The sequence below is a fragment of the Arvicola amphibius genome, chromosome 2 (genome assembly GCF_903992535.2).
Source record: "Arvicola amphibius chromosome 2, mArvAmp1.2, whole genome shotgun sequence".
In the NCBI taxonomy this organism is placed as follows: domain Eukaryota; kingdom Metazoa; phylum Chordata; class Mammalia; order Rodentia; family Cricetidae; genus Arvicola; species Arvicola amphibius.
The window spans coordinates 138,657,126-138,680,270 of NC_052048.2; the positions used below are offsets into that span (position 1 = coordinate 138,657,126).

Below are 23,145 nucleotides of genomic sequence, written 5' to 3' on the forward strand. Positions count from 1 at the left end.
AACACACCCAGGTTGACATTCAAAACAAAGTGAGTGTTTAACCAAGACTTGCTCACTAGACCACCCTACTTCTCTGTCTGCTGTGGGCGGCGAGGAGGAAGCCATTAGCCATGGGCAGCAGTGCTGGTTTATCCATGGCGCCGGGCACCACGAGCACAGTTCGGGTTGGAAAATGAAGGCCCCAGAGTGGAGCCCTCCCTGCCTTGTGCTTTAGTGATGACTGGGTCTCCCTTTTAATGGTGTGGTCTCCTTGCTCAAGGAAAGAGCAAGGTGCCCCCACCCCTTACAGGTCTTACCTCTCCAGTCTTTTATTTCTGTGTTCACACACACACACACACACACACACACACACACACACACACACACAAACTAGCTGCCAACATCCCTATAGATGAAATATTGACAGTCTTAATGACTTCATCTGAATGACTGAAATCAAGCATGACCAGTCCATCGAAGTGGAAGAAGCATCGTTGGCTATTGATTGCCTTCAATCCCTAGGAAAGGGATGGCGTTCTCTCTGTTTTCTAAAGGACAAATGTACTGCTTTTCTCTCAAGGAAAAACATGATGAGCATGTTGAGCTCTCTTCCAAAAGAAAAAGATGACATATAGTCGGCTATTCTTCACCAGCTTCTCTCTTAGCTCAGAACTGATCTAGTTTTATTCGCTCCTTCTCAGCCCTATCCCTATTGTCTACCAGCTCCATCTCACCCATCTTCTTAGTAGCATTGCTTCCTTGCATGGTTTAAAATGCACTTGATAGAGCCTAGTTAAATTCACTTTTCGTTCATGGACCTTTTTACAGTACCAGGAGCCTCCATAGTTCAGAGATTCTCTTTGAGGAGCCGCCAGCCAATCAAGTGAGGGAGAGGTGTGTAGGTTGTGCAAAGTGGAGACAGTAGGCTGTGTGGTGAAGAGGCAGCAGCAGAGCTGGACCAGTGCGGGAGTCTACCAGGCTCTCGATGGATGGATGGGGGCATTCTAACTCTGTCATGTTGATCTGCAGGTCCAAACTAACGTTGCCCCTGCCATCTGCATAGCAATGTACATTAAAAAGAATGATTTAATCCACGGTACTGACGCCTCTAGCTCTGTCATGTTTTTAGCCTCAAATTCGGTCTCATAATCAAAAGCTTTGTCACTGAGTTGTGGCATTTACGTAGCATTCACGAAGGCCTGGGTTTAATTCCCAGCACGGTATAAATCAGGTAGGGTGGTACACAACTATAATCCTAGTATTCGGGTGACTGGAGACAGGAAATCCCAAACTTTAAGGTCATCTCCCTGGCTACCCAGGCTACCTAGAGAACCTGAGGCCAGCTGGCCAGCTACAAATTAAAACAAAAATATCTTTGTCATTGAAGCTGGAGACTAGTTTTTTTTTTTTTTTAAATAATGTCATTCAGCCAGTTTTTAAACATCTCTTCATTTGGTTAACAAATAGGGGCAATATTTCTGTCATATGCTTTCTGGGGATAGAGTCAGACACAGCCATACACTGCTTTTCTCCCAGAAGCAATGTTCTCCAGCCTTTATGGACCTGTTGAAACTGAAGGTAAAAATAGCAGAGAAGTCAGAACCTTAGAGAACGGCCAGTCCTATGCCACCACTCATTTGAACGAGCATCTTCACTGTGGGAGTCACCTAATCCAGAACCCAGAATCTGAGGGAAGATCTTATGATTTAGGGTGGTTAGAAAGATGTAAAGACAACTGGGGGACGGGGGGAGGCATGTCTAGAGATATGACTTGATAGTTAAGAGTACTTGCTCCTTTTACAAAGGTCCCAGGTTCGATTCCCAGCAACTTACAGGGCAGCTCACAACTGCACCTAACTTCAGTTCCAGGGTATGCAATACCCTCTTCTGATTCAATGGTAGATACACAGACATACACTCAGGCCAAAATTCCCATACACATAAAAAAAAAAAAAGGCTGGGTGGTGGTGGCACATGCCTTTAATCTCAGCACTCAGGAGGCAGAGGCAGGCAGATCTCTGAGTTCAAGGTCAGCCTGGGCTATAGACTGAGTTTCAAGACAGCCAGGACTATACAGAGAAAGCCTGTCCCTCCCCGCACCCACAACTCCCCCTCCCCCCCCGGCTCCAAAAGAAAAAAAAAGAAAGGAAAGGAAACAAAGGAAAAAAGATGGAAGGGGCTCAGTGACTTTAGTCTGTTCATGAGCCCCGAGTGGAAGCCAATATGTGTACAGCTGTACAGTTTACAGCCAGCTCTGTACCAGCTAAGAATCCATACAACTTTTAATCAATAACCGGTCAGCACTACGATAAAGGTAGGTACAATAAATCAAAGATGAGCATACATGCTCCTTAGCTAAGAGGTCCCAGGTTAGAGCACTTCTGAGTCTTGTAAGAACCCCAGGTTTCTCTCTCAGCAGAGAAGGGATGATGTCCAGGAAGGGAAGCAGACACATTCTAAAGGGTAATTCCCGGTCAGCGAGCCTCTAGCAAAGTCGTGCATTGAAATAAGCCCCACCTTGAAATTTTGTCCACCTCCAAACTCAGGTTGGTGGCTTTTGTCGGGAGCCGCTGGTGAATTTGAAAGGAACCCTCTGACACAGTGGCCCCGGGGAGAGGGGGGCTGCAGGGCTGAGGCGAGGGCAGCTCCTCCTTTTAGCTGGTTGCTAGTGTGCTCTGAGAACACACCCTGCAGACGCCAAGCATCGCAAAGGCCCCCGTGTGACCTTAGGACATGTCCTTGAAAACAGTGAAACAAGAGTCTCCATTGAAATCTGGAATCCATTCCAGTCTCACACAGGAAGAAAATTAGGCAAAGAACAACAAAGCCCTAGTTCAGAGAAACCTGGGGAGGCTCTATCTGACATTAAAATCATGGAAGACTTTTTTTTTCTTACTGCTTGGTATTTCCTAAAGTCTTTTCATCTGTGCAGCCCCGAAGCTGGTAGAAAATACCGTACGGCTAATAGATGGCAATAGCAGAATGAGCCATCAGCAAAGCGAGTGGAGTCAGGACAGAAATGCTGACTGATATGGTGAAGTCCACCTGACCCTTCTCCAAGCTGCTATTGCACAGTGGATGCTATTCTTCAAACGCTAGCAGCCAACACGGTTGTTTTCCCCTTTGGAATAGTGTATTGTCATAACAGAGGCAACAGAGGTAACCGCTGGGAGCCAAGAGAAAAGCCGTGCTTCCCAGGCCCCGAAGTTGAGATCCAGCTCATGAGTCCAGATATCACCAGCCTGGAAAGGCTTATTCACTCAGAACATGAATCAGCAGAGTGGCATGCTCACTCCGTGCCTTGAACTCGGGGAGCGTTTGTGGGGTAACACCGTTCTCTTCAGAACAGACCAAGTCTCGCTGGTTCCCAGCTAACATTGCTCACAACTAATTAGCCATATCATGTGATTCAGTTCATGCGAGTAAATAACCACAGACCTGTGCCACCTTTGGAAGCATTGTCCTTATTTGGCAGCAAGAAAAGAGGTGAGATTTTTTTTTTCTTTTTAGTTGAAGAGTGTCATTAAGACCCAGTGAAAAATCCCAGCACTCGGGAGGCAGAGGCAGGTGGATCTCTGTGAGTTTGAGACCAGCCTGGTCTACAAGAGCTAGCTCCAGGATAGGCTCTAAAGCTGCAGAGAAACCCTGTCTCGAAAAACCAAAAAAAAAAAAAAAAAAAAAAAAAAAAAAAAAAAAGACCCAGTGAAAATCAATTGTCAGGGATACATGCTTCAAAATCATATTTTACATCCCATCTCTAGTTGGTCTGAAAGAAGGACACTGATCTCATAGCAAGTAAGAAGACTGCAGGATCCTTTAGCTGGGGACAGAAGACGCCAGACACATTTACTCATACACGTACGAATAGTTTAATTTTGTTTCTTCTTAAGCACCTTTATAGTTCATTTTTATTTTCCTTTAAAAAGGAGGGGAGGTAAATGGCATTGCTTTGGTCTCCAAAACAGATGCCAGTTTGAACTTTATTTTGCCAGCAAGTATTTGGTTTGGCTCTGTGGGGCGTGAGTTGAAAAATATTTGCCGATTCCAAAAAGACTTAGCAAGCTTTGCTGCGGACGCTGTGCCATCTGGCACATCACAGGGTCTGTGGTGGAGCAAAGAGAGCTCTCTTGACCACAGTTTTCATTTGCCCAGGGGAGCCAGCACTGGGGTTCAGTTGATTCTTGGGGTCAAAAATTACAGGTCAAATGGGTTAGTTTCTCCCAAAGCAGGCTGTGGGAGGGATTAGGGCAGATTCCACCCCCATGTACATGATGGATAACTTTCAGAATGGTCCACAGAATCTTCACACCGATTGTCACACACCATCAATGCCATCAACCAGCATACAAGATACACACCCACTTCTAGAAAGTACCACCCCCATCAAATACAAAAAAGAAGGAACAGAAACGCAAGGCTGCATGGCGTTTCAGCCATCCAATGGGAACTGTAGTGTTGGAATATAACTATATTTAGAGAGAATGGTTGCTTCCTGTAACTCGGCTAAACCATGTCAGAAAATCGACTCTACATGGCTGAGAGACAAGAACCTCCTTTATTAAGACCTAGTAGAATATAGACGCACAGATCCATCTTGCAAGACTGGCCACACTGCCCCTGAACATCAGAGGTTAAAGGTCACTGGAGGTTGTCAAGTGTGGTCATGCCACACAGATGGCCAGAAAAGAAGACTCCCATCCTTTCAAACCAGTGTCACATATAAGAGCTATGTAAAATAAATAATAATAATAATAATAATAATGCAGCTTTCCTATAACTGTGGACATGTAGGAATCGAAAGTCTGTTTTATGACATTGGGTAAGAAGAGTGACATCAGAGATGTAGCTAGGTTATAGAGTTCTGCAATATTTTGTTATTTCACACAATGAGCAAATAAAAAAATAGTTGGGCATATTCTACCCTAACTCCGATGTACTTCCCCAAATTTCTCAACACCCTTTCTTTAACACCAAATGCTAAACCCTGGCTTGGGAAATGATTATCTGATGCAGGAAACCTCTATCAAATATCTGGAAGACCAAGTCAATCTCTCAATCGCCTTTCCAGAGAAATCCCTATTCACCAGAACAAAGAACAGAATGGAGAGCTCTCTTAACTGAGGGTTGGAAACAGACCACAACTCGACGTCACAATCACGAGAAATGTAATGAATGGATGACCGAAGCTCTTTCTTACCATTTTGGCTTCTGAATGCATTGGCTGGACTTGGGGAGAAGCACAGGGGTTGCTGAGGTTGGGGCCTTGCATGCCCATGATGCTGGAGTTCACCGACATTTGTCTCTCCATCTGTGAGAAAGGAAGGTAACACGATTAGAAGATTAGGAGGGTGGCGGAGGCTACAGACATAGCTGCACTTTGGTCGGGGTTCGGGGAGGTCATTAAGCATTACACTGAAGAGCTGTGGATCCACAAGCTTGGTGCAGGGAGTAATGCTCTCTTGAATCTTGAACCTGAGCACATCAAAGAATCACCCAGTTCTGTGTGCTCCCTAGAAGATTCCCCATGCCAAGAGGAACTGCCTGGTCTGGCAGACGTTGCCAAAGAAAACCACCAAATGTTTCTGCTTCACTACACACTTCAACCATCTCCAGTCATATTTAATTTTGTTGCTATAAAGAATACTATATGCATACAATGTTAAAAGATTATACAATGTGCCAAATGGTTACCTTAGGATGCCTTGGGCATTATTTTATCTGAACTTTTATATAGTAAACATGAATTATTCGGAAGACAAAAAAATTAATTTTAAGGAAATTAATTTTAAAGCAACTCTGTTTCCTGTCTCTCTGACTTTATAGGGTATTAGCATAATCAGCACAGCCCAGGGCATGATGGCAAAGCCTGTTATCTTTGCACTTGATGGGCAAAGGTGGGAGGATCATGACTTGGAGGTCACTCTAAGCGACTGGAATTCTAGACCAGCCTGAGCTACACAGTAATACCCCAACAAAACAAAACAAAACAAAACAAAAGAACCATAGCGCCATCCCCCACCCCGACACACACACACTAATTGACCCTCGAGTATCTCCTACCCTTAACCTGGCCATGAACCCACACAGCTCTAGTGTGAGACCCTGCAGCAGACTAGGCTTTCTGTGAGGAAGAAAGAAGCTGGGGGATGGGAATTACACATCACGGATGAACAGTTTAGTGTATGTGTCCTCCTGCTAGGCTACCATTGCCTGCCATTAATAGCGCTGCAATCCATGAACAGTATGCCGCATCTTCAGGACATCCTATAGGTAATCACAGGATGAAGGTGCTTTACCTGACTACTTTGGAATAGATGTCTTTCTCAATTTTAGATGTTTTAGGATTTTGGTACATTTACATGTACATAATTCAGGGGATGGAATCGATGTCTAAACATGAGACACATTAATATTTCATGTACTGCTTATACATACAACCTATAGTTAATATATTAAGTCTTAGTGCTCCTTGCCCCCAAAAGGTTTCAGATTTTGGATTTACAGATTAATCAACTTGCATAGCGTAATTTCTGTGTCAGTACAGAAAGGATGCATATGGTCAGTAATACTGTGTGTTAAGGGGAAAAAAATAGTACTTTTCAAAGAAGAATGAAATCAAAAACACTTCTATCACGCAGGAATAAACAGGCTGCCTTTTGGGGGCACAATGTTGCTTCAGTGTATTTCTCCCAAGGGGCAGAGTTGTGCTTAGAAATTTGGGGGTTCCCCATTCCCTAACTTAGCCTACGTGATTTTGCAAAGTTGAGAGTTTCTTGTAGATGAAGGTTCAAAGTGGAGTGTGGAAGCTTCCCTCCGGGGCAAGTTTGAGAGCAGTCTTGAGTGGGATGGTCTTGGAAATGCCACTCAGGTGGCCAAGCTTCAGTGGCTGTGATTCCTTTGGTATTGACCCTGGCAGAGGCACCAGTTAGTATGCTCTTTTGAGAAGTCGGGTGGTGACAGCCGAAAGCTTTCTCCTAAGGTGGATATGAGTCTTCCCTTAGCCTGGATCAGCTGACCTGTTATCCAGCAGGGGTGTGGGGAACGGTGTCAAGAGAAGTTAATGAAGGCCAGCTTCTTGAGGCCTTGACAATTCAGCAAAATAAAACACTTATTCCCATGTGTGCTAACTCTCTAGGCAGCGTGGGTATTCTATTTTTAAATCATTTGAGTTGTGATTAAATATACTTAACATAAAATTTACCATTTAACCTGTTTTAAGAGCTCTTGAGTTGAGTATCATTAAGAACATTCTCACAGGCTGTAATTAAGTTGTGAAAATTCAAGAAATACACCTTCACTTAGACCTTTTGCCCCCAGAGGCCAAGCAATCAGAGGAATGGCGCTGCATTAGGCGCTTTATTCCAATGAGGATCTTTTAGGGAGGGAAATCAAAGCCCAGGTGAGCATTGCCTTCCAATTCTAGAAGGATGAAATATTCCATCTACACAGGGGTGAGAGCAGCCTGCTTGCAGCTTCCTGGCAAGGAGTCAACAATCCTGCTCATTTATTTTTTAAAAAAATAGTTGTCTATGATTGTTACTGCTCTGTTACACAAAATGCTGGCTCTGACCAGACTGGTTTTTTTTTGTATCTGTTAAAAGGAGAACCTGGGTTCTCCATCTTGCTGATTACCACCAGGTAGAGTGTGAGCAAGCACCTGGAGCTTTGCTGGGCCAGTGGCCTGCCAGCACCACAGCCTGACTTTAGAGAGCTGACAGGAACAGAATGGCCTTGCTGAATGCCCAGCAGCATTTTACCTCTGTGACTAAATGACTCAGCAAGGGTTAGGGTGTCGCTCAGTGGTAGAGAGCCCCCCAAACATGAGGTGGCCTGGGTTCCCATCTCCAGTTGCACAAAAACAGATAGACAGACAGACAGGCAGACAGACTGATCATGTACTTTAGATCTAGCTTTTGTGAAGGGCGTGGCCTGGAAGCATGCCCTCGTGAAACAATTAAGAATTCCACCTTCACCTAATTTCAATTTGGATGCCTGAGTCCTCGAGATCTCCCAAGGCAGGGACTCTCAGGGAAGGAGCAACCCTGACTGACAGTCCAGAAGACAGAGTCACAGCACAGGAGCTGGTAACGGGACTAAGGAAGAAGAACCTGGATTTCAAGGGTCTGGGGATCCTAGGGATGTTTCTTTGAGATTTTACTTTGATTTTGACAAATGACTGTGGCATTCCCGGAAGCACGGCACTATTGGTACGTTGAGTCAAATACTTCTGTGTTGTGGGAGTGTTCTGTATATTGTGAGACACTTGACAGAATCCTTAGCTCCTCTCCACTAACACCGACTGAACTTCACACCCCATTTCTCTTGTGACAACTAACAGTGTCTCCAGATATTGCCTCCTATTTCCTGAGGGGCAAAATGACCCTCCCACCCTTATTCTCAATCATTGCTCTGCATGACAGGACATCTGTATTCCACCATGGACTATGGTTTGGAAACTTCTGCCGGGGCCATGCTCCTGACTTTTTGCTTATATTGGTTCTTGACCATTCACCCAAATCTTCTGCTTCTTTCTACCCTAAAGCATTCGCAGTGGCTCAAGCCGGGATAGGATAAAGTAGAAAGAGGGGTGCTAGGTTTTCAGCTCCCATCTCATCCTGGAAATGACAACTTAACTATCTAGAAACAAAGGATCTCTGGAGTGGCATTTTTCTAGGTATTGTGTGGAAATACTGAGAAGAAAATTACTTTGGGCAAGTGGGACGTAGCAGCTGAGTGAGGAGAGCCTGTGGTCAAAGTCTCCATGAAATTTGAACTGAATGAAAGCAGGGATTTCTGTATGAATAGTGCCATTCTCCTGGGTCAACCAGTCCAGGGAAAATAACCAGACCCTCCATCGATCCTCTGGTTAGAGTATAGGAAGGGCTTCCAGCCTGGACCACGAAGCATTTGTCTGAACTGAGTTCACACGATCTTTTCTGTTCCTCAGCCTACCCCACTAACTGAGCCAACGGCTCAAGAGGAGATAACTGAGCAACTTGGTGTGAGTTGAGACGTGGGCTCCACTCACGCTCTTCCCTCACACGCGGTGTTGCTTTAGACCTTAAGCCTTCAACTACTTGCCCTCCAGCGCTTCACCTGGAAGTGAGCTTTTCAGAAATTGCAGGGACCGAATCCCCTTAGGGTTACCATGAGCACCAAGTGACACAATCTGGTTGACAACACCCTAAGATGCTAAAAGGGTCATGCTCAGTGTGTTGTGGGAGGGTTGCTAACTGGGTGGTCATACTGCTTCTAGGGCTTTGAAGAGTTCCTGTGGTCCTGTTCATTAAAGCTTAACATGAGGAACAATGAGGAAGGTGGAAAGGGGGAGAATCCTAGGAGAGAGCAAGACTTCCTCTGCTCCCCTCCGTTTTCCCATGCAGAAGGGAAGCAGTATATAGAACATACATAGAGCATGCTAACTGATTGTGGAAACTCTTGAGGTCAGGTGTAACGCACATGCCTGTGACTCAGCACCAAGATTCGAGACGAGAGTTCAAGGCCAGCCTGAGCTACACAGTGAGACCCTATTTCAAACAAAAAATCAACAACAAGTCAGGAGTCAGACTCTTAGATTTAGATCTTGACTATCACCCACCAGATGTATACTCTTAGCCAGGAAGCAGAACCCTGGGAGTCCGCTCTTTCTCATCTATGACACCAGTATACAAGTACGTCCCTCAGTGACGTGCTGGGAAGGAAAAGAGAATGCACCCATCTTTCAACTTGGTAGTTGAAAGAGTAGACTTTGGAGCCAGGATTCCTGAATTCAGAATCCAGATCTCTGCTTCTCGGATGAACAAGTCACTGACCTAATTTCCTTCTTTCAAAAGGTGGGGACCACTATAGACCTCCTTGCATGGCCGTTTCGTGTGCTGGCAAAGTGCATGTAACAAGCACTTGGAAAGTGCTACATTTATAGAACATGATGTGCATGAATACAGATTACCAGCTAGCACATGTGATCATTTCGTCAGTGCCCTGGGTTCTGTCTAGAACCATCACTATCCATTGGATGCCCCTGTGTATGATTCATGATGAGGACGCAGAACTGCAGTCATCCCTTGGTATCCATAGCAAATTAGCACTAGAACACCAGCCTTTGCCTTGGTACCCAAAACTGACTGTTCAAGTCCCTTGTACACGATTTACATATAATCTGCATATCCCTCCCACTTATTCTATATTATATTGTACTACCTAATACAATAGTAATGCTCTGTAAAAAGTTGCTAAACCAAGTCTGAGGAATAATAATAAGCAGAAAAGTCTGTAGGTGTTCGGAAAATATGCATTTTTAAACAATATTTTCAGTCCAAGGTCGGCTGAATTGTGAGTATGGAATCACAGGTATAAAGCTGACTATGGCTATAAAACAATATCTTTCTGAACAAATTAAATTCCTTGGGTGTGGTGGGCTCACTTGCTACCAACAGGTGGAATAGACCCTGCTTCGCAGAAAAGCCCCCAAAAGACCAGAGAGGCCTATGCGTGGGCACCTGATTACAATGTGCAATCTGACCCACAGCTCCACCGCACTCAGAGGCCACTGCCTTCTCCCCCAGAAGCTCAGTTCTTAGCATCTACTGTTCTCTCCAGAGCCTCAGTACTAATGGGGAATCCCTATAAGCTCCCCCCACTCAAAAATGCTTACGGGCATCAAGACGGCAGAAGATCCTGGCATGGTGGGGTTGGGCAGGGTCCCAGGCATGGAGGCCGGCATGGGCTGCCTCTGTCTGTTGTGGAGATGGAGCAGAGATGATAGAGAGCCTGGGACAGGCCTGGGGACAAAGAGAAACAAAAAACAAAAAACAAAAACAACACATTATTCCTGATGGCCTGGGTCTGTTACCCAGCATCCAAAACCAACGGGGACACCAACGTCACAGGCAAACAGATCAGATCCTCTGATGGGAGAGCCACATAATTGAGGATATTAGGGAAATAATAACAAATAAAATACATGCCTGGTTTCCTTTGCTGCTTCCTAGATAATACATCAAATTCTACTTCATTTCCTGACCCGTTATCTAACTGATGTTCAGTGGAAACATGCTGGTATGTCTCCAGTGGCCTCTGCTTCTAAGCAAGAAACTCTGCAGTCGACTGCCCAGTTTATTCCAGGCTCAGCCTCTGGAGAGTCTTAGCATTGAGGATCTGGGTACACTGGTATTTTAGCACACGCCTTTGCCCTGAAGCCTGCCTGATTTTGCTCCAGGTCCAAGTTCATTCCACAGTAACAGAGCAAGCTCCATTCATGTGTTCCTGGCAGAAATACTTCTTGACTTTTTTTGTAGTTCCACTACGAGTGGAAAAAAACAAAGTTAGGGCACAAACAAATGCAGCTGGACCACGGGGCTTGACACTGAACTCAGCCTTTCTTAGAGAAGTCCAGAGTTCAGCCCCCTATTACCAATCTCTCGTTTCATAATAATGTGAGGTGTTAGGCTGTTTGACAGAAACTGATTTGGACCTGATACTTGGGATTTGAGTCAGCATTTCCCAGGGGAGTGCATAGTTTGAAAATTTTACTTCAACTTGCCAAAAAAAAAATTAAGAACCTGAAATTGATTTAATGAGCCAAGGAATGTGGAGCTGAGGGGAAAGGGGAGTTATTTGTGTTTATTAAAAATAGCAAACAAGTGACCTTGTGGCAATCTCCTCGTACGTCTGCTCTCTGGAGCTGGATAAACATCAAGTCATGCAATTAAAGTAAATGGAAACAGAAAAGGCCCTGAGTCTTCTTCTATAGTCAATCGTTTAATCCTGTATGTCCCACTTCCAGAATTGGTGAGTTTTCTAAAGATAATAAAACATGTGATTCCTTCTGCCAAAACCTAGGTGAGGCTACAGTTAAAGGGGAATCTGTGTAGGCCACAGCCTTTCTTCAACATGGAGAACCCTGGTCCCTCCACAGCCCCAGGACAGCACAAGGTTTTAGCTAGAGTTTAACCCAAGCTTCATAGCCCAACATGACAGCACAGTCCAGAGAGACCCATGAACTTGTCCAAAGCCCCAGAAGAGTACATGGCACTGTCTGGAACCCTGGGAGAGCATCATGGTACCATGAGAGCCTCAACAGAGTGCCACACCCAGTCCAGAGTCCCACCACAGCACCAAGACACTGTGTGAACTGTCAGGATGCTATAGCTCAGTTTAGGGTCACAGCTGAGCAGTGGAAGCAGCTACTCTTCCACAACGTTCTGACTTAGTGACTTGAAGAGAATCAGGGGCCGAGATGGGACAAGAGTGCCAGCAGGCTCTTCCTTCACAGGGCTGTTAAAATTCCAAAGAAGATTAAGTTTTCCACTGTTTTTGCCCGAGAGCTCTCTTTGAAAATATAGCTGCTTATCACAGTTGCAGGCGTCCTGGAAAGATTAGTCAGGAGTTAGTCAGGACTGAAATGCACAGGGAGGTACATATACGAAGACAAAGGCACACAAAGCACAGCACAGAGGTTGCACGGATGTACAGGGCTGCACTAATAGAGTATGGGTAAGAAAAAAACCAAGGTAGGTAAGCATAGGAAGCTTACAACAAAGGACTGAGTATTTTCAAATATATCACTAAGGCTATTTCTTAACATGTGCCCTGTGGACCTCTGCAGAGTAGACCCGACCACTGGGACTAGATTAGGCGTGAATGTCCTTGGGCATCCACAGTTCCATCAGGCTTTGAGGTCTAGCTGCCCCCAAACACTACAGATCAGCAGTTCTAAACCAGTGGGTGGCAATCCCTTTGGGGACCGAATGACCCTTTCACAGGGTCACCTAAGACTATCCTACATATCAGATACTTACATTACAGTTCATAACAGAAGCAGAAATACAGTTCTGAAGCAGCAATGAAATAATGTAATGGGTGGGAGTCACCCCAACATAATACAGAGGAACTGTATTAAAGGGTCTCAGCATTAAGAAGGTTGAGAACCACTGTTGATTGAGGTTATGACTTTACTCCGCCACTAAGTCTCTTTAGAGGGGGTTAGCACAACCCAAGAGGTACAGAATGGAACCTGGTTAACAAATGACACTTGTTTGAAGTCCCCATTTTGATATTTGTTTGGGAACTTTGCTAAAAAGAGTTGAACAGTTATTCGATGCTGGGGAGGTGGCTCAGTGGGGAAAATTACTCACTGATCTTTCAGAGGACCCTGGTTTAATTCCTATACCCTCATGGAGGCTCACAATCATCCGAATTCCAGTCCCAGTGGATCTGATACCCTCTATTGACTTCCTTGAACAGCAGGCACACATATGGTGCCCATACATACATGCAGAAAAAAAACACTCTTGCACATAAACTTAAAATAAATAATTCTCTTATAAAAAACAATTCATTAGTAGGTCCCTCGGGTCCAAAGTTCATCGTCTGAATTATAGCTGCAGAAGAGGCAACATTCACCAAGAGCAAACTCTCTACAAAACTTGTCAACCAGCTCTATCTGCCCCCGGTAGAAGCCTATCCAAACATGTCTACAGATGTGTGGACATCATCTGTCACCAAGTGTTGGTCAATAGGAGGAAGCTCCAAGTGCCGCTCCAAGAAAACAAGAACCCTTAAGATGAAGACAGTTGAAATCTCTCTACATGTCGCATCGGCCTGCAAGATCATGCTCAAGAGCAGAGGGCAGAACGTATGTCACCACCATTTACCTTCTGTTTCTAACCTGATAATGTTAAAAAACGGACTTAGTCACCAGATGGTATTGGTGTGTGTGATTTTTTTTTTAAAAGAAGGAACTTAATTAAACAATCCAATGGATATGAATGGAAATGGCAAAGTAATTCAATTTAAAATGAGTTTTCACTCTTCTCCGAAGGCTGGAAACTCCCAAGTGCATTGAATCACTAGGGAACGGAATATTTCATTTAATCCAATAATTAGGTTAGTTATTTCCACACCCTGCATAGATCTACTAGATTTTAAAATATCAAGTATTTCCTCTTTCCTTAAGAAAGCCTTTCAGGAGACCTGGCTCCCCAGGGATCAGAAGAGTTTCCAAGAGATGCCAATCAGCCCAGTTAGCAATGTATACTTGGAAGGAAATAAGACTACTCAAGATGTCTGTTTGCTTGATTCCTGAACAATTTCCACGTTATTGTTTTCCATTGAGTCCGTGAATTAGCTCCCCAGGCAGTTCTACCAAACCAACAGAGTTTTCTGGGTTCTTTACTTGACTATAGAGTGAAAAAAGTAAGATCTGTATGTAGCCATCATGCCTTACAGAGTATACAGGGCTGGGAATGTGGTTTGGTGGACGCAGTGTGCTTAGCAAGGGAGAGGTAAGCCCTGCACAACAAACATATGAAGAGTTGTCCCCATCAATAGGTCCATCCATTTATTCAGGCTATTCACACCACTGAAGCCAGAACAGATGCGGGCATCATCTCATTCCCTTTGCATGTATTACTTAATTAATTTTGTATTTAATCTATAGAACTCTTAAATAAAACGTCCTATGTTTAAGTTGCTATTTTCAAGTAATTTTCAAAGTGTTTTCATATACCAGTTCCATGTGACCTGAAGTTATGCAGTACGGTAGGGTCATGTTATTCCCCCCATGTACTGAGGAGTAAACTGAATTTAGATTAGTGTTCTCAATTGTCCACAGTCACACGCATCATGGAAGGGAGCAGAGCTTCCCTTGCCTCGCACCTCTGTGGTTCCTGTAACTAAGTTGTTATTGATTTTTATGATAAAATAAATTCACGGTCCATTTCTTTTGAAGTTCATGTCACTCTCTGAACTTACCACTAAGTAGTGAAATTCCAGGATACTGCTAACACCAGAGGCCATTCACCCATGTGAAAGTCTATTTTCTCTTTTTTAAAAGAAAACAAGTAAATAAATGAAAAACCTTCTCAACAACACATCAATTAGATTCTGCAAATCAGAAGGCAAGAACGCAGCGGAGTTGAGAAAACAAAGCCCCGACAGTCTTTCCTCCAGTGCAGGCTTGTGGCCATGAGCTAGTAATTCCAGACTTTGAGCAAGCTGAGCCTCCTTTTTAATAACCATAGGCCTCTAGGTAAAGTATTTCTACTAAAAATTATTGAGGCATGGAACAAGGTAAATGTGTGAGCTCATGTTGGATTGTTCAATTACTGAACTGAGGCCGCATTAGGAGTTTTCCAACTTGACAGATTACTCCTCTTTATGCACTTGTATAAACACACCGCTTACGGCTGCAATCTATGTAAGCTTTTCTCCCAATTAAAATGTCAAGTATGACAGACTGTGTTTTCACTGTCCTTAGCAGAGTGATAGGTACCGTAGCAAGAGGTTTCATGTCCTCATTTTTCCCCCCAAAGGATGTTTTTCAGTCTGGGGGTGTCTGAACAGCCCAGGATGTGGCTGCCAGTCTCCCTTGCCCAAAGTCTGTCTCATTCTATCTAAGTAGCTGTGGGCCAGGGCTTCGGTCTGGGAGGTCTAAAGAAGGACTCTGTAGACTGACCCGCTTTCCCAGGCCTTCTAGCCATCCATGGTACCCTTACAGTCTACTAGGACGGATAGCTCTGCTATGGAGCCAAAGGGAAGACGGTAACTCTCTCTCTCTCTCTCTCTCTCTCTCTCTCTCTCTCTCTCTCTCTCTCTCTCTCTCTCTCTCTCTCTCACACACACACACACACACACACACACACACAGAGCATGGGGGAGGCTCAGGATCTAGGCTGGCCAGATAGGAAACTGGTCTCTGCCATATATTAGTTGAGAGAAATGCAGAAATGCAGACGATGGAGACTCAGTTTGTGACGTTTCAGATGGAAGAAACAATTCCATTGGGGCTGTTTGTGCAGTACTGAATTGAGAATCTGTGGTTGCTAGTCAAACAAAGCTGAAGAAGTTGCTGTGATTAACAGGAGACTGGTACCTCTATAATGAAAGCTCTGCTTTACAACTACAATGGATGCTAACTAGCTGGGGCTGGAACATCAGCTGTGACCAAGAGACCCACATCTCCAAAGTGAAATCTGCTATTTCCTCATGGTCAACAGCAGGATAAATTAATTCAGCAATGAAAGGGAAGGCCAAGCCAACAAAGGGCAAACCTTTTCCTTCTGCCCTGCCTTCTAAAATCTGTGCTGTGAATAAGAGGTTCAGCCCACATTTGGCGTGGGTCTTCCCACATCAATTTAGCAGTCAGGACAATTCCTTAGCCAAGGTTCCCTGATGAGGCAATAATAATTGATAACAAGTTGACGTTAAGATCAACTATCACAAGTGGGTTGTTCTTTTCTACATGATAATACATTTAATATACTAAGCCAGAAAATGGGCTTTTATTTCTCTTATTGTTCTGAAACACTGCTCAAACAACAGATTAAATATCACTCGCTGTCTTAGGTCTCTTTTGCTGTGTTAAAACACCATGACCAAAGCAACTCAGTTAGGAGAGGGTTTGTTTCGCTAACAGGTTAGAGCTGATAGGTAAGTCAGGAGAAGACAGGGCCAGAACTCACGGCAGGAAAGTGGAGGTAGGAAGTGAAGTAGAACCTTAGAGGAATGTGGCTTGGCTCCCCCATGACTTTCTCAGCCTGCTTTCTTTTTTTTTTTTTTTAAATATTTATTTATTTATTTATTATGTATACAGTATTCTGTCTGTGTGTATGCCTGCACACCAGAAGAGGGCACCAGACCCCATTACAGATGGTTGTGAGCCATCATGTGGTTGCTGGGAATTGAACTCAGGACCTTTGGAAGAGCAGGCAATGCTCTTAACCTCTGAGCCATCTCTCCAGCCCCCTCAGCCTGCTTTCTTATAGAAGCCAGGTGACCAGCCCAGGAGGTGCCACTGACCTGAGTGAGCTGGGCCCTCCCACATCAGTCTGGCTTCCCCACAAACCAGTCTTATGGAGGTATTTTCTCATCGAGGATCCCCTTCTTCCAAATGACTCTAGCTGCGTCAATTTAACCAAAACTAACCAGGACAATCATATTTCCATCAACTGACTGTGATCTAAAGTTGAGATCTTTGAGGCTTTGCTTTAATTAAGGAATAGCAATCTACAATGTTCAACGTTCCATGCATTTCTATTTATTTAACAGTCCCCCACCTTCAGGGTCCCAAGCCCTTCTCCAGAGGACAGTGGACCTTTCCCACTCATTCAGAGAACTGTAGAATGACATCACATCATTTCTCAGAAAAGCCTCTTACAAATATTTCCTCAAATGGAACCAAACTAGTTCCCCTGAGATCAGTTTTTGGTATCTTGTTGTTTTCCCTATTAAAGCCAACTGAAGCAATAATTGGGAAAACAAAAAACTTTCCTAATCCATATTTTTTTAAAAATCATATAATTATTGTTTCAATTAAAAAATAGGTAAACTGCCCTGTTACCTGCAACTTTTTTGAGTGAGCTCACACTTTGCAGTGTCTTTCCCGAAGATAGATGGGAAATACAACAGTATTTCCCACTTCTGAGACACAGAACTAGAACTATTTAGCCCTAGAAAAAGCAACTTCGATGAAAGCATGCAGCCTCCCTTTCCAAGCTGGCTTAACTTCAAGGGCCTCGATGTCCCTGGAATACTTGTCTCTTGGTTACAGACATTCGGGTGCTCAGTTAGAGACCACTGCCTTTGGATCTATATCCTATTTTTTGTCCCGACCGAAAGCTCTATCTTTCCATTGAAAAAAAAAAAGTCAAATAGCAATGTCAACAGCACTGCTCTCTAACTTGTCAGGGGTTTGTAAGTCTGCCTCCCTGTGACAGAACACAATGAACTTCTAAGGCTTCTGTCTACCCACTCCCATGGCTTTGCTATGTTACCTCTAGTCTCCAGCCTCCGCTCCATTCCAGGAAGCACAACTTCCTTCCAATCACAGACCTCCGACCTGAGTTGTCCTTATCCCCTTTCTGGGCTCTCAATACACCCTGTATTGTATTTATTGATACTTAATCAAGCAATACATCTATCCATCAATCACTCATCAAAGATCAGCCAAGCAGTGAATGTGTTTCAAGTTGCTATGCATTCCCATTAAGGGGGGAAAAGGGTTTGCTTTCTTAGGTTATCCATGGAAAAATCCTTCACAAGTTTCCCTTTGTCATGCATACGACAAGAAATTAAGCATGTTCCCGGTGTCTCTTGAAGTTTTCCATTTCAATTTTCTCATCACAGTTAATCAGACAATGATTTTCAAAAGGTCTCTCCAAAACTGGGGCTGTAGCTCAGGTTTACAAGGCTTTCTGAGCAAGGTGAGGCCCTCACTGGGTTTTACTGTGTAGGGGGCAGAGACCAGAAGAATCTTTCCTTGCCCTTATACAGAGATATAAATGACAATAAGCTTCATCAAACAGAGCTCTTGTTTATTATCTACTGTGGCAGGTGCTTCTAAAGCTTAAGGGGCATAGGACACGTTGGCGGTCTTTCACAAATACTTCTGGAATCACTGAAAGCATAGATACGTGGGATCATATCTACTGGCAACGGCTATTGCATAACAGTATTCAAACAATTACCTTTGCTAAATTCTGAGAATAACGTAACTGAATCTAAGTCATAAGTCCAGCGCCAGGTCTCATCGACAGACTCACACAGCCCATCTCTGCTTCTCTGTTTCAGTACTGAAGATTGAACTTAGAATCTTGCACAGGTTCGGCCATTTCTGGTCATGAGAAACATGAGGTTCTATGCATCTTTTACTTGCGCCCCTTAAATTAGACTCAAGCTTCCAGATGAGTACTTGGTCTATTTGGTTTTGTATAAACTGAACCAATTCCTATATCAAGTGATATTTGAGGCGTTTCGTAACAAAAGGCCAAGAATGGTTCCACACTCGCAGCTCCAAACCATGTAATGCCCCCAAGTTGAATGAATGCCTGACCATAGTGTTATCCTGCATAACACCCTAAGATCTGCTGAGGTACCAGTTACCCCACACTGTGGTCAACTTACATCACCACTGCCAGGAGCCTCTGAAGCTCAGTTCACCACACAGGCTAAATCTGGGCCTCTGCCTTAGTCAACCAGATACTACTGATGTCTTTATTTTATAGACATCGTATCTGATGTCTTGGAAACCATAACTTCTTTCTCTTTTAGTGAAGGCCTGGCTGTGAGAAAGCCAATGGCAGTAAAATAATAATAATAATAATAGCAATACAGCCCACGATCTGCATCCTGCTGGGGCCTTCAAGGGTTTTATAGTAGATGCTGGGACTCCACTCGCAGAGGAGGGTTTATTAGGGCTTTCATGCACTTTAAGCAGATGGAGGAGTAATAGGAGGAGAAACCCAAGTTTACGGTCATTCTGTTAAGACTATTAAATCAGCTTTTTCCCTCCCGGCTTCTTTAATGACTGATTTCTGCCCCATTAATCTGAATTAGTCCTGCCATTGGGCTGATTCATTTGAGCTAACCCAAAACACAGCTAGATTCAGTTCTGATGTACTATTCTCAGGAAAAAAAAAAAAAAAAAAAAAAAGAAATCCACTTCAAAATGTCATATTCTTTTTTTCTTGTAAAGCATTAACAGATCTTTGTAAAGATTTTTGTTGTTGTTGTTGTTTTGTAAAAGACCCTAAACACCCGAGCAGTTTGGCCTTAGCCATGGGTCAGCCTTTCACACAGGAAGATAGCGGTGCTTCAGTCAACCAATAAACTTCACATCGTGTCAATCATTCATGAAGTCACACTTAGGACAGTCACACCAGTGCAGAGCATCAGACAGAAAAGACGGTGAATGTGACTCCCAGAAAGGTGCACACCTCACTGGTGGGCAGAAAGCCTCCCTTTCTAGAGGCCTGTCTCTAAGCACAACCTCTTCCTCTTAATAAGTCTCCTGGCTTCCTAAGGAGTAAGCGGGCCTGTGATTTGGAGCCTCGTCATTTACATGAGATTGCTGTTTTTCTCATCCCCCAGAAATGAATAATTCATGGCAGCATTCACCACCACTCTGGCCTGCAGATTCTGCGGAGGCCCAAAGCTCCCTGGGTTCCTAGAGAGCATGCCCCACCCCCACCCCAGCTCTCTGCCAGCCACTCTGCCTAGGTTTCTCCTTGCTTTGCAGCTTGTCAGTCAGTATCTTTTAATTGAGTCGTTTCTGGTAGAAACTGCCCTTGGCGCAAGCCCCTGTGCCTAGATTCCAAATTTACAACCGGAGTTTGTCCCTGAAAGGCTTCAGCTCTAAGAAGCTGCAGTGGAGGCAGAGGCTAGAAAATGCCTAGGGCATCTCTCCGTGGCCTTCACGAGCCTGTGGGTTTCCTGGGCTCTCTCTAACTGCAAGGCTCTCTCTAATGCTTTTACCTAGCCTCTTCTGGAAACTGGGGACAGCCCTCCCACCCCCGCTGCAGGTTCAGCACCAGGGAGGTAAAATTCGTGACATTCTTCACCCTGTTGTTCACCAGGACCTTTCTACCCTTTAGGAGTTGGTGCCGGAATCCATTGCTCTGTGGGTATACCGGCAGGAGAGATGATGTGTCTCTGGTCTAAAGGGAGTAGCTTTGGGGATACCGTACATGCCTAGGCAACCAGTTGCTAGAAGCTTCATTTCCCGAAAATAAGTATTGTATTGCATAGTAGTCTATTCTATTCATTTTTCTGTTATTCTATTCAATTCCATCCCATCCTATTCCATCCCATTCCACTTGACATTACTGAGCCTTAGAGGTGCCAACCAAGTTGCCCTAGGATGCCCAGGTGCTGAAGAAATCCTGGCCAGGTCAAGGCTGAACACAGTGCAGAGGTGGGGTGGAGTGGAGAACTGGGAGAAGGCTCCAGAAATACATAGAATAAACAAAGGATAGCCTAAAGGGGGAAGCACAGGTCTGAACCGGTTTCACTCAGGAGAGAACACAACAGAAAAGTGTGGGAGGTGCCAGGCCAGTCTTCAATTTCCAGATGCCTAGACTCAGTGGCCAGAGTGACTCTCAACTCTAGCCGAAGCAGAACGGCAGCAGCATAACCAGAAATGAACAGCGTGGGACAAAAGTTAGAAAAGAGCATGCCCCAAGAGCAGATAGAGGAAATCAAATGAATGGCTAACTGGAGGTTTAGCATTGAGTCTTGTAGGGCTCTTAAAAGCATAGCTGCATTCTTGTCCTGCCTGGGCTCAAGGGAGGAGGAGCAGGAGAGATGTCAGATCTCGTCATCCTAAATGAGATCTATCTTCAGTTATTCCAGCCAGGGTGGTCCAGAGAGAATGCAGAGCTGTGCAGGCTGCCGTATCTGGTCTCTAACATGAACACAGTGCCGGGACAAGCTGAATTGACAGGCCCAGCTGCCTCCGCTCTGCCGCTGACTGAGAGCATGAACTCCCTACCATCCATTCAACCTTGCCTCTTTCCCTTCAACAGAGCCATGCGGCTGTGATGTCAAAGTCACAGGGATGACCATTTGAGACGGACATTTGAGAGAGTGTTTCGACTGTCTTGATCCTTGAAGGATGCCAACCTATATTCTACGAACGAGATGATGCATCTGATTTAGAAAATAAGATTGTCACTAGTATCATTTTAGAAAACAAGTTAATATCATATTCTGATAGGTAGGAGGTAAGGGATTTGGGAGAAAGATCCAGAAACACACTGAGGGATTTGTGTGTCCTTTACATTGTTGGGGTGCCTGGAGTGCCTGCCATCTTCTTCTGGGAGAATTTACCAGGACAGACTGCCCCTGCTTTGGCTCTTACCTTATGTCAGTCATTCCCTTGGTTTGGAGGGAGAGTGTCAGAGAGTGCTGAGTTTGGCATTCACTATGTTACAGTTACAGCTTTGAATGACTTAATGAGATTACCTGACCCTGTCCTGTCTCTCAATTCTGCACAGCTGTACTTCTATGGCTTCTTTGTGACAAGGTTATTTTTTTATTTTAAATTCCGTCTCTACCAGCCTGGTCTACAAAGAGCTAGCTCCAGGACAGGCTCTAAAGCTGCAGAGAAACCCTGTCTCGAAAAAAAAAAAACATTCCGTCTCTAGGTCCTCACACGAGCCTGGCAGCTGTACCCTAAACCACGCCATCGATTCTATGTCTGTTATTATTATTTTCCCCTATCATTTTTTAAGGACCATGGTAACTTGAAACACCATTCTGATTTCTAGGGACACGGTGGTCAGGTCAGCTTAGCTTTGTCTCCAGCAGGGGACATTAGAGCAGGGTGGAGTTTCTAGGAAACTGTGACCACACCCTTGTGTAGCCTCTTGGAGCTACCTTTCAAGTCCACTGGCTTTGCAAGAACACTCACCATGAAACTGAACTGATAGTTATCTGAAACATTAGTCAAATTGCAACCATAAAGTTCATAATTAGGACACTTGATATTTATTTTGCACTTTGTGTCCAAGGATCTCAGAGGCCTTCTCAGCCTGAGATGAACTGGACACACAGGCAATAGGCCAGGGCTGTGGTTTCTGTGGGGATAAGGCCGCTTCTGTTAAAGAGTAGCAAGGTGAAGACCATGGCCATTTTCTGTGCATGAGCACACTTGCCACATACAAACCCAGCAGGTAAATACACACGAAAAGGCATAAAAACCCTACAAAGACTTTTATTCTTGGATATATTGGGGCTGTATTAGTTGGGTCAAACTATGGAACTCATGCTTATATTATTTTTATCTATCATCAGCACGTGTGTGTGTGCTTGCATACATGCATGTGTGTGGATGACTGGTGGGAACCAGTTGTGTGCGTGTGTCTGTGTGTCTGTGTGTTTGTGTGTGTGTGTGTGTGTGTGTGTGTGTGTGTGTGTGGATATGATTTCGTGCGTGAGGTTGGCCATTGGGAATCAGCCTTTCTTTTCAACTTGGGATCTGGAGACCAGACCCAAGTTATATGGGGTTTGTGTGGTAAATGCTTTTACCCACTTGCCAGCCCTGAGGTTGGATATTTTTAGACTTGTTTTACTTTGCTATTTTCCCCAGCCTCTTCTCAATTTGTTTGTGAGTACATTTGAAGTTGAGTGGCATGGTGGTCCACACCGATAATCCCAGTGTTTGGGAGGCTGAGACAAGAGGGTCCCAGAGTTGAAGTCAGCCTAGGATACAAAGTGAGATTCTGTCTCAAGAAACAGTAAAACAAACAAACCTCAGCGTAAACAAATGGATACCTACAGTTTTAAAATGCCAATGTCTACATCCATCACAGACAGCAAGTTTTAAAATGCTCGTTTTCTTTTAGGTTCATTCTGAATAGCAAACTAACAAAAGTCCTTTAGCAGTGT

At 44.4% G+C, this 23,145-nt stretch overlaps 1 protein-coding gene across 1 annotated transcript in view; it reads right to left on the reverse strand.

Moving 5' to 3' along the window:
* The window catches only part of Creb5 (cAMP responsive element binding protein 5), a 396,935-nt gene that overhangs the window by 78,829 nt on the left and 294,961 nt on the right, over positions 1–23,145 (reverse strand). Inside the window, exons 6-7 of the mRNA XM_038320106.1 lie at positions 10,634–10,760; positions 5,177–5,287 (exon numbers count right to left, since the gene is read on the reverse strand). Of these exons, the coding sequence (XP_038176034.1) occupies positions 5,177–5,287; positions 10,634–10,760 (238 nt within the window). The remainder of the gene's footprint in view (positions 1–5,176; positions 5,288–10,633; positions 10,761–23,145) is intronic.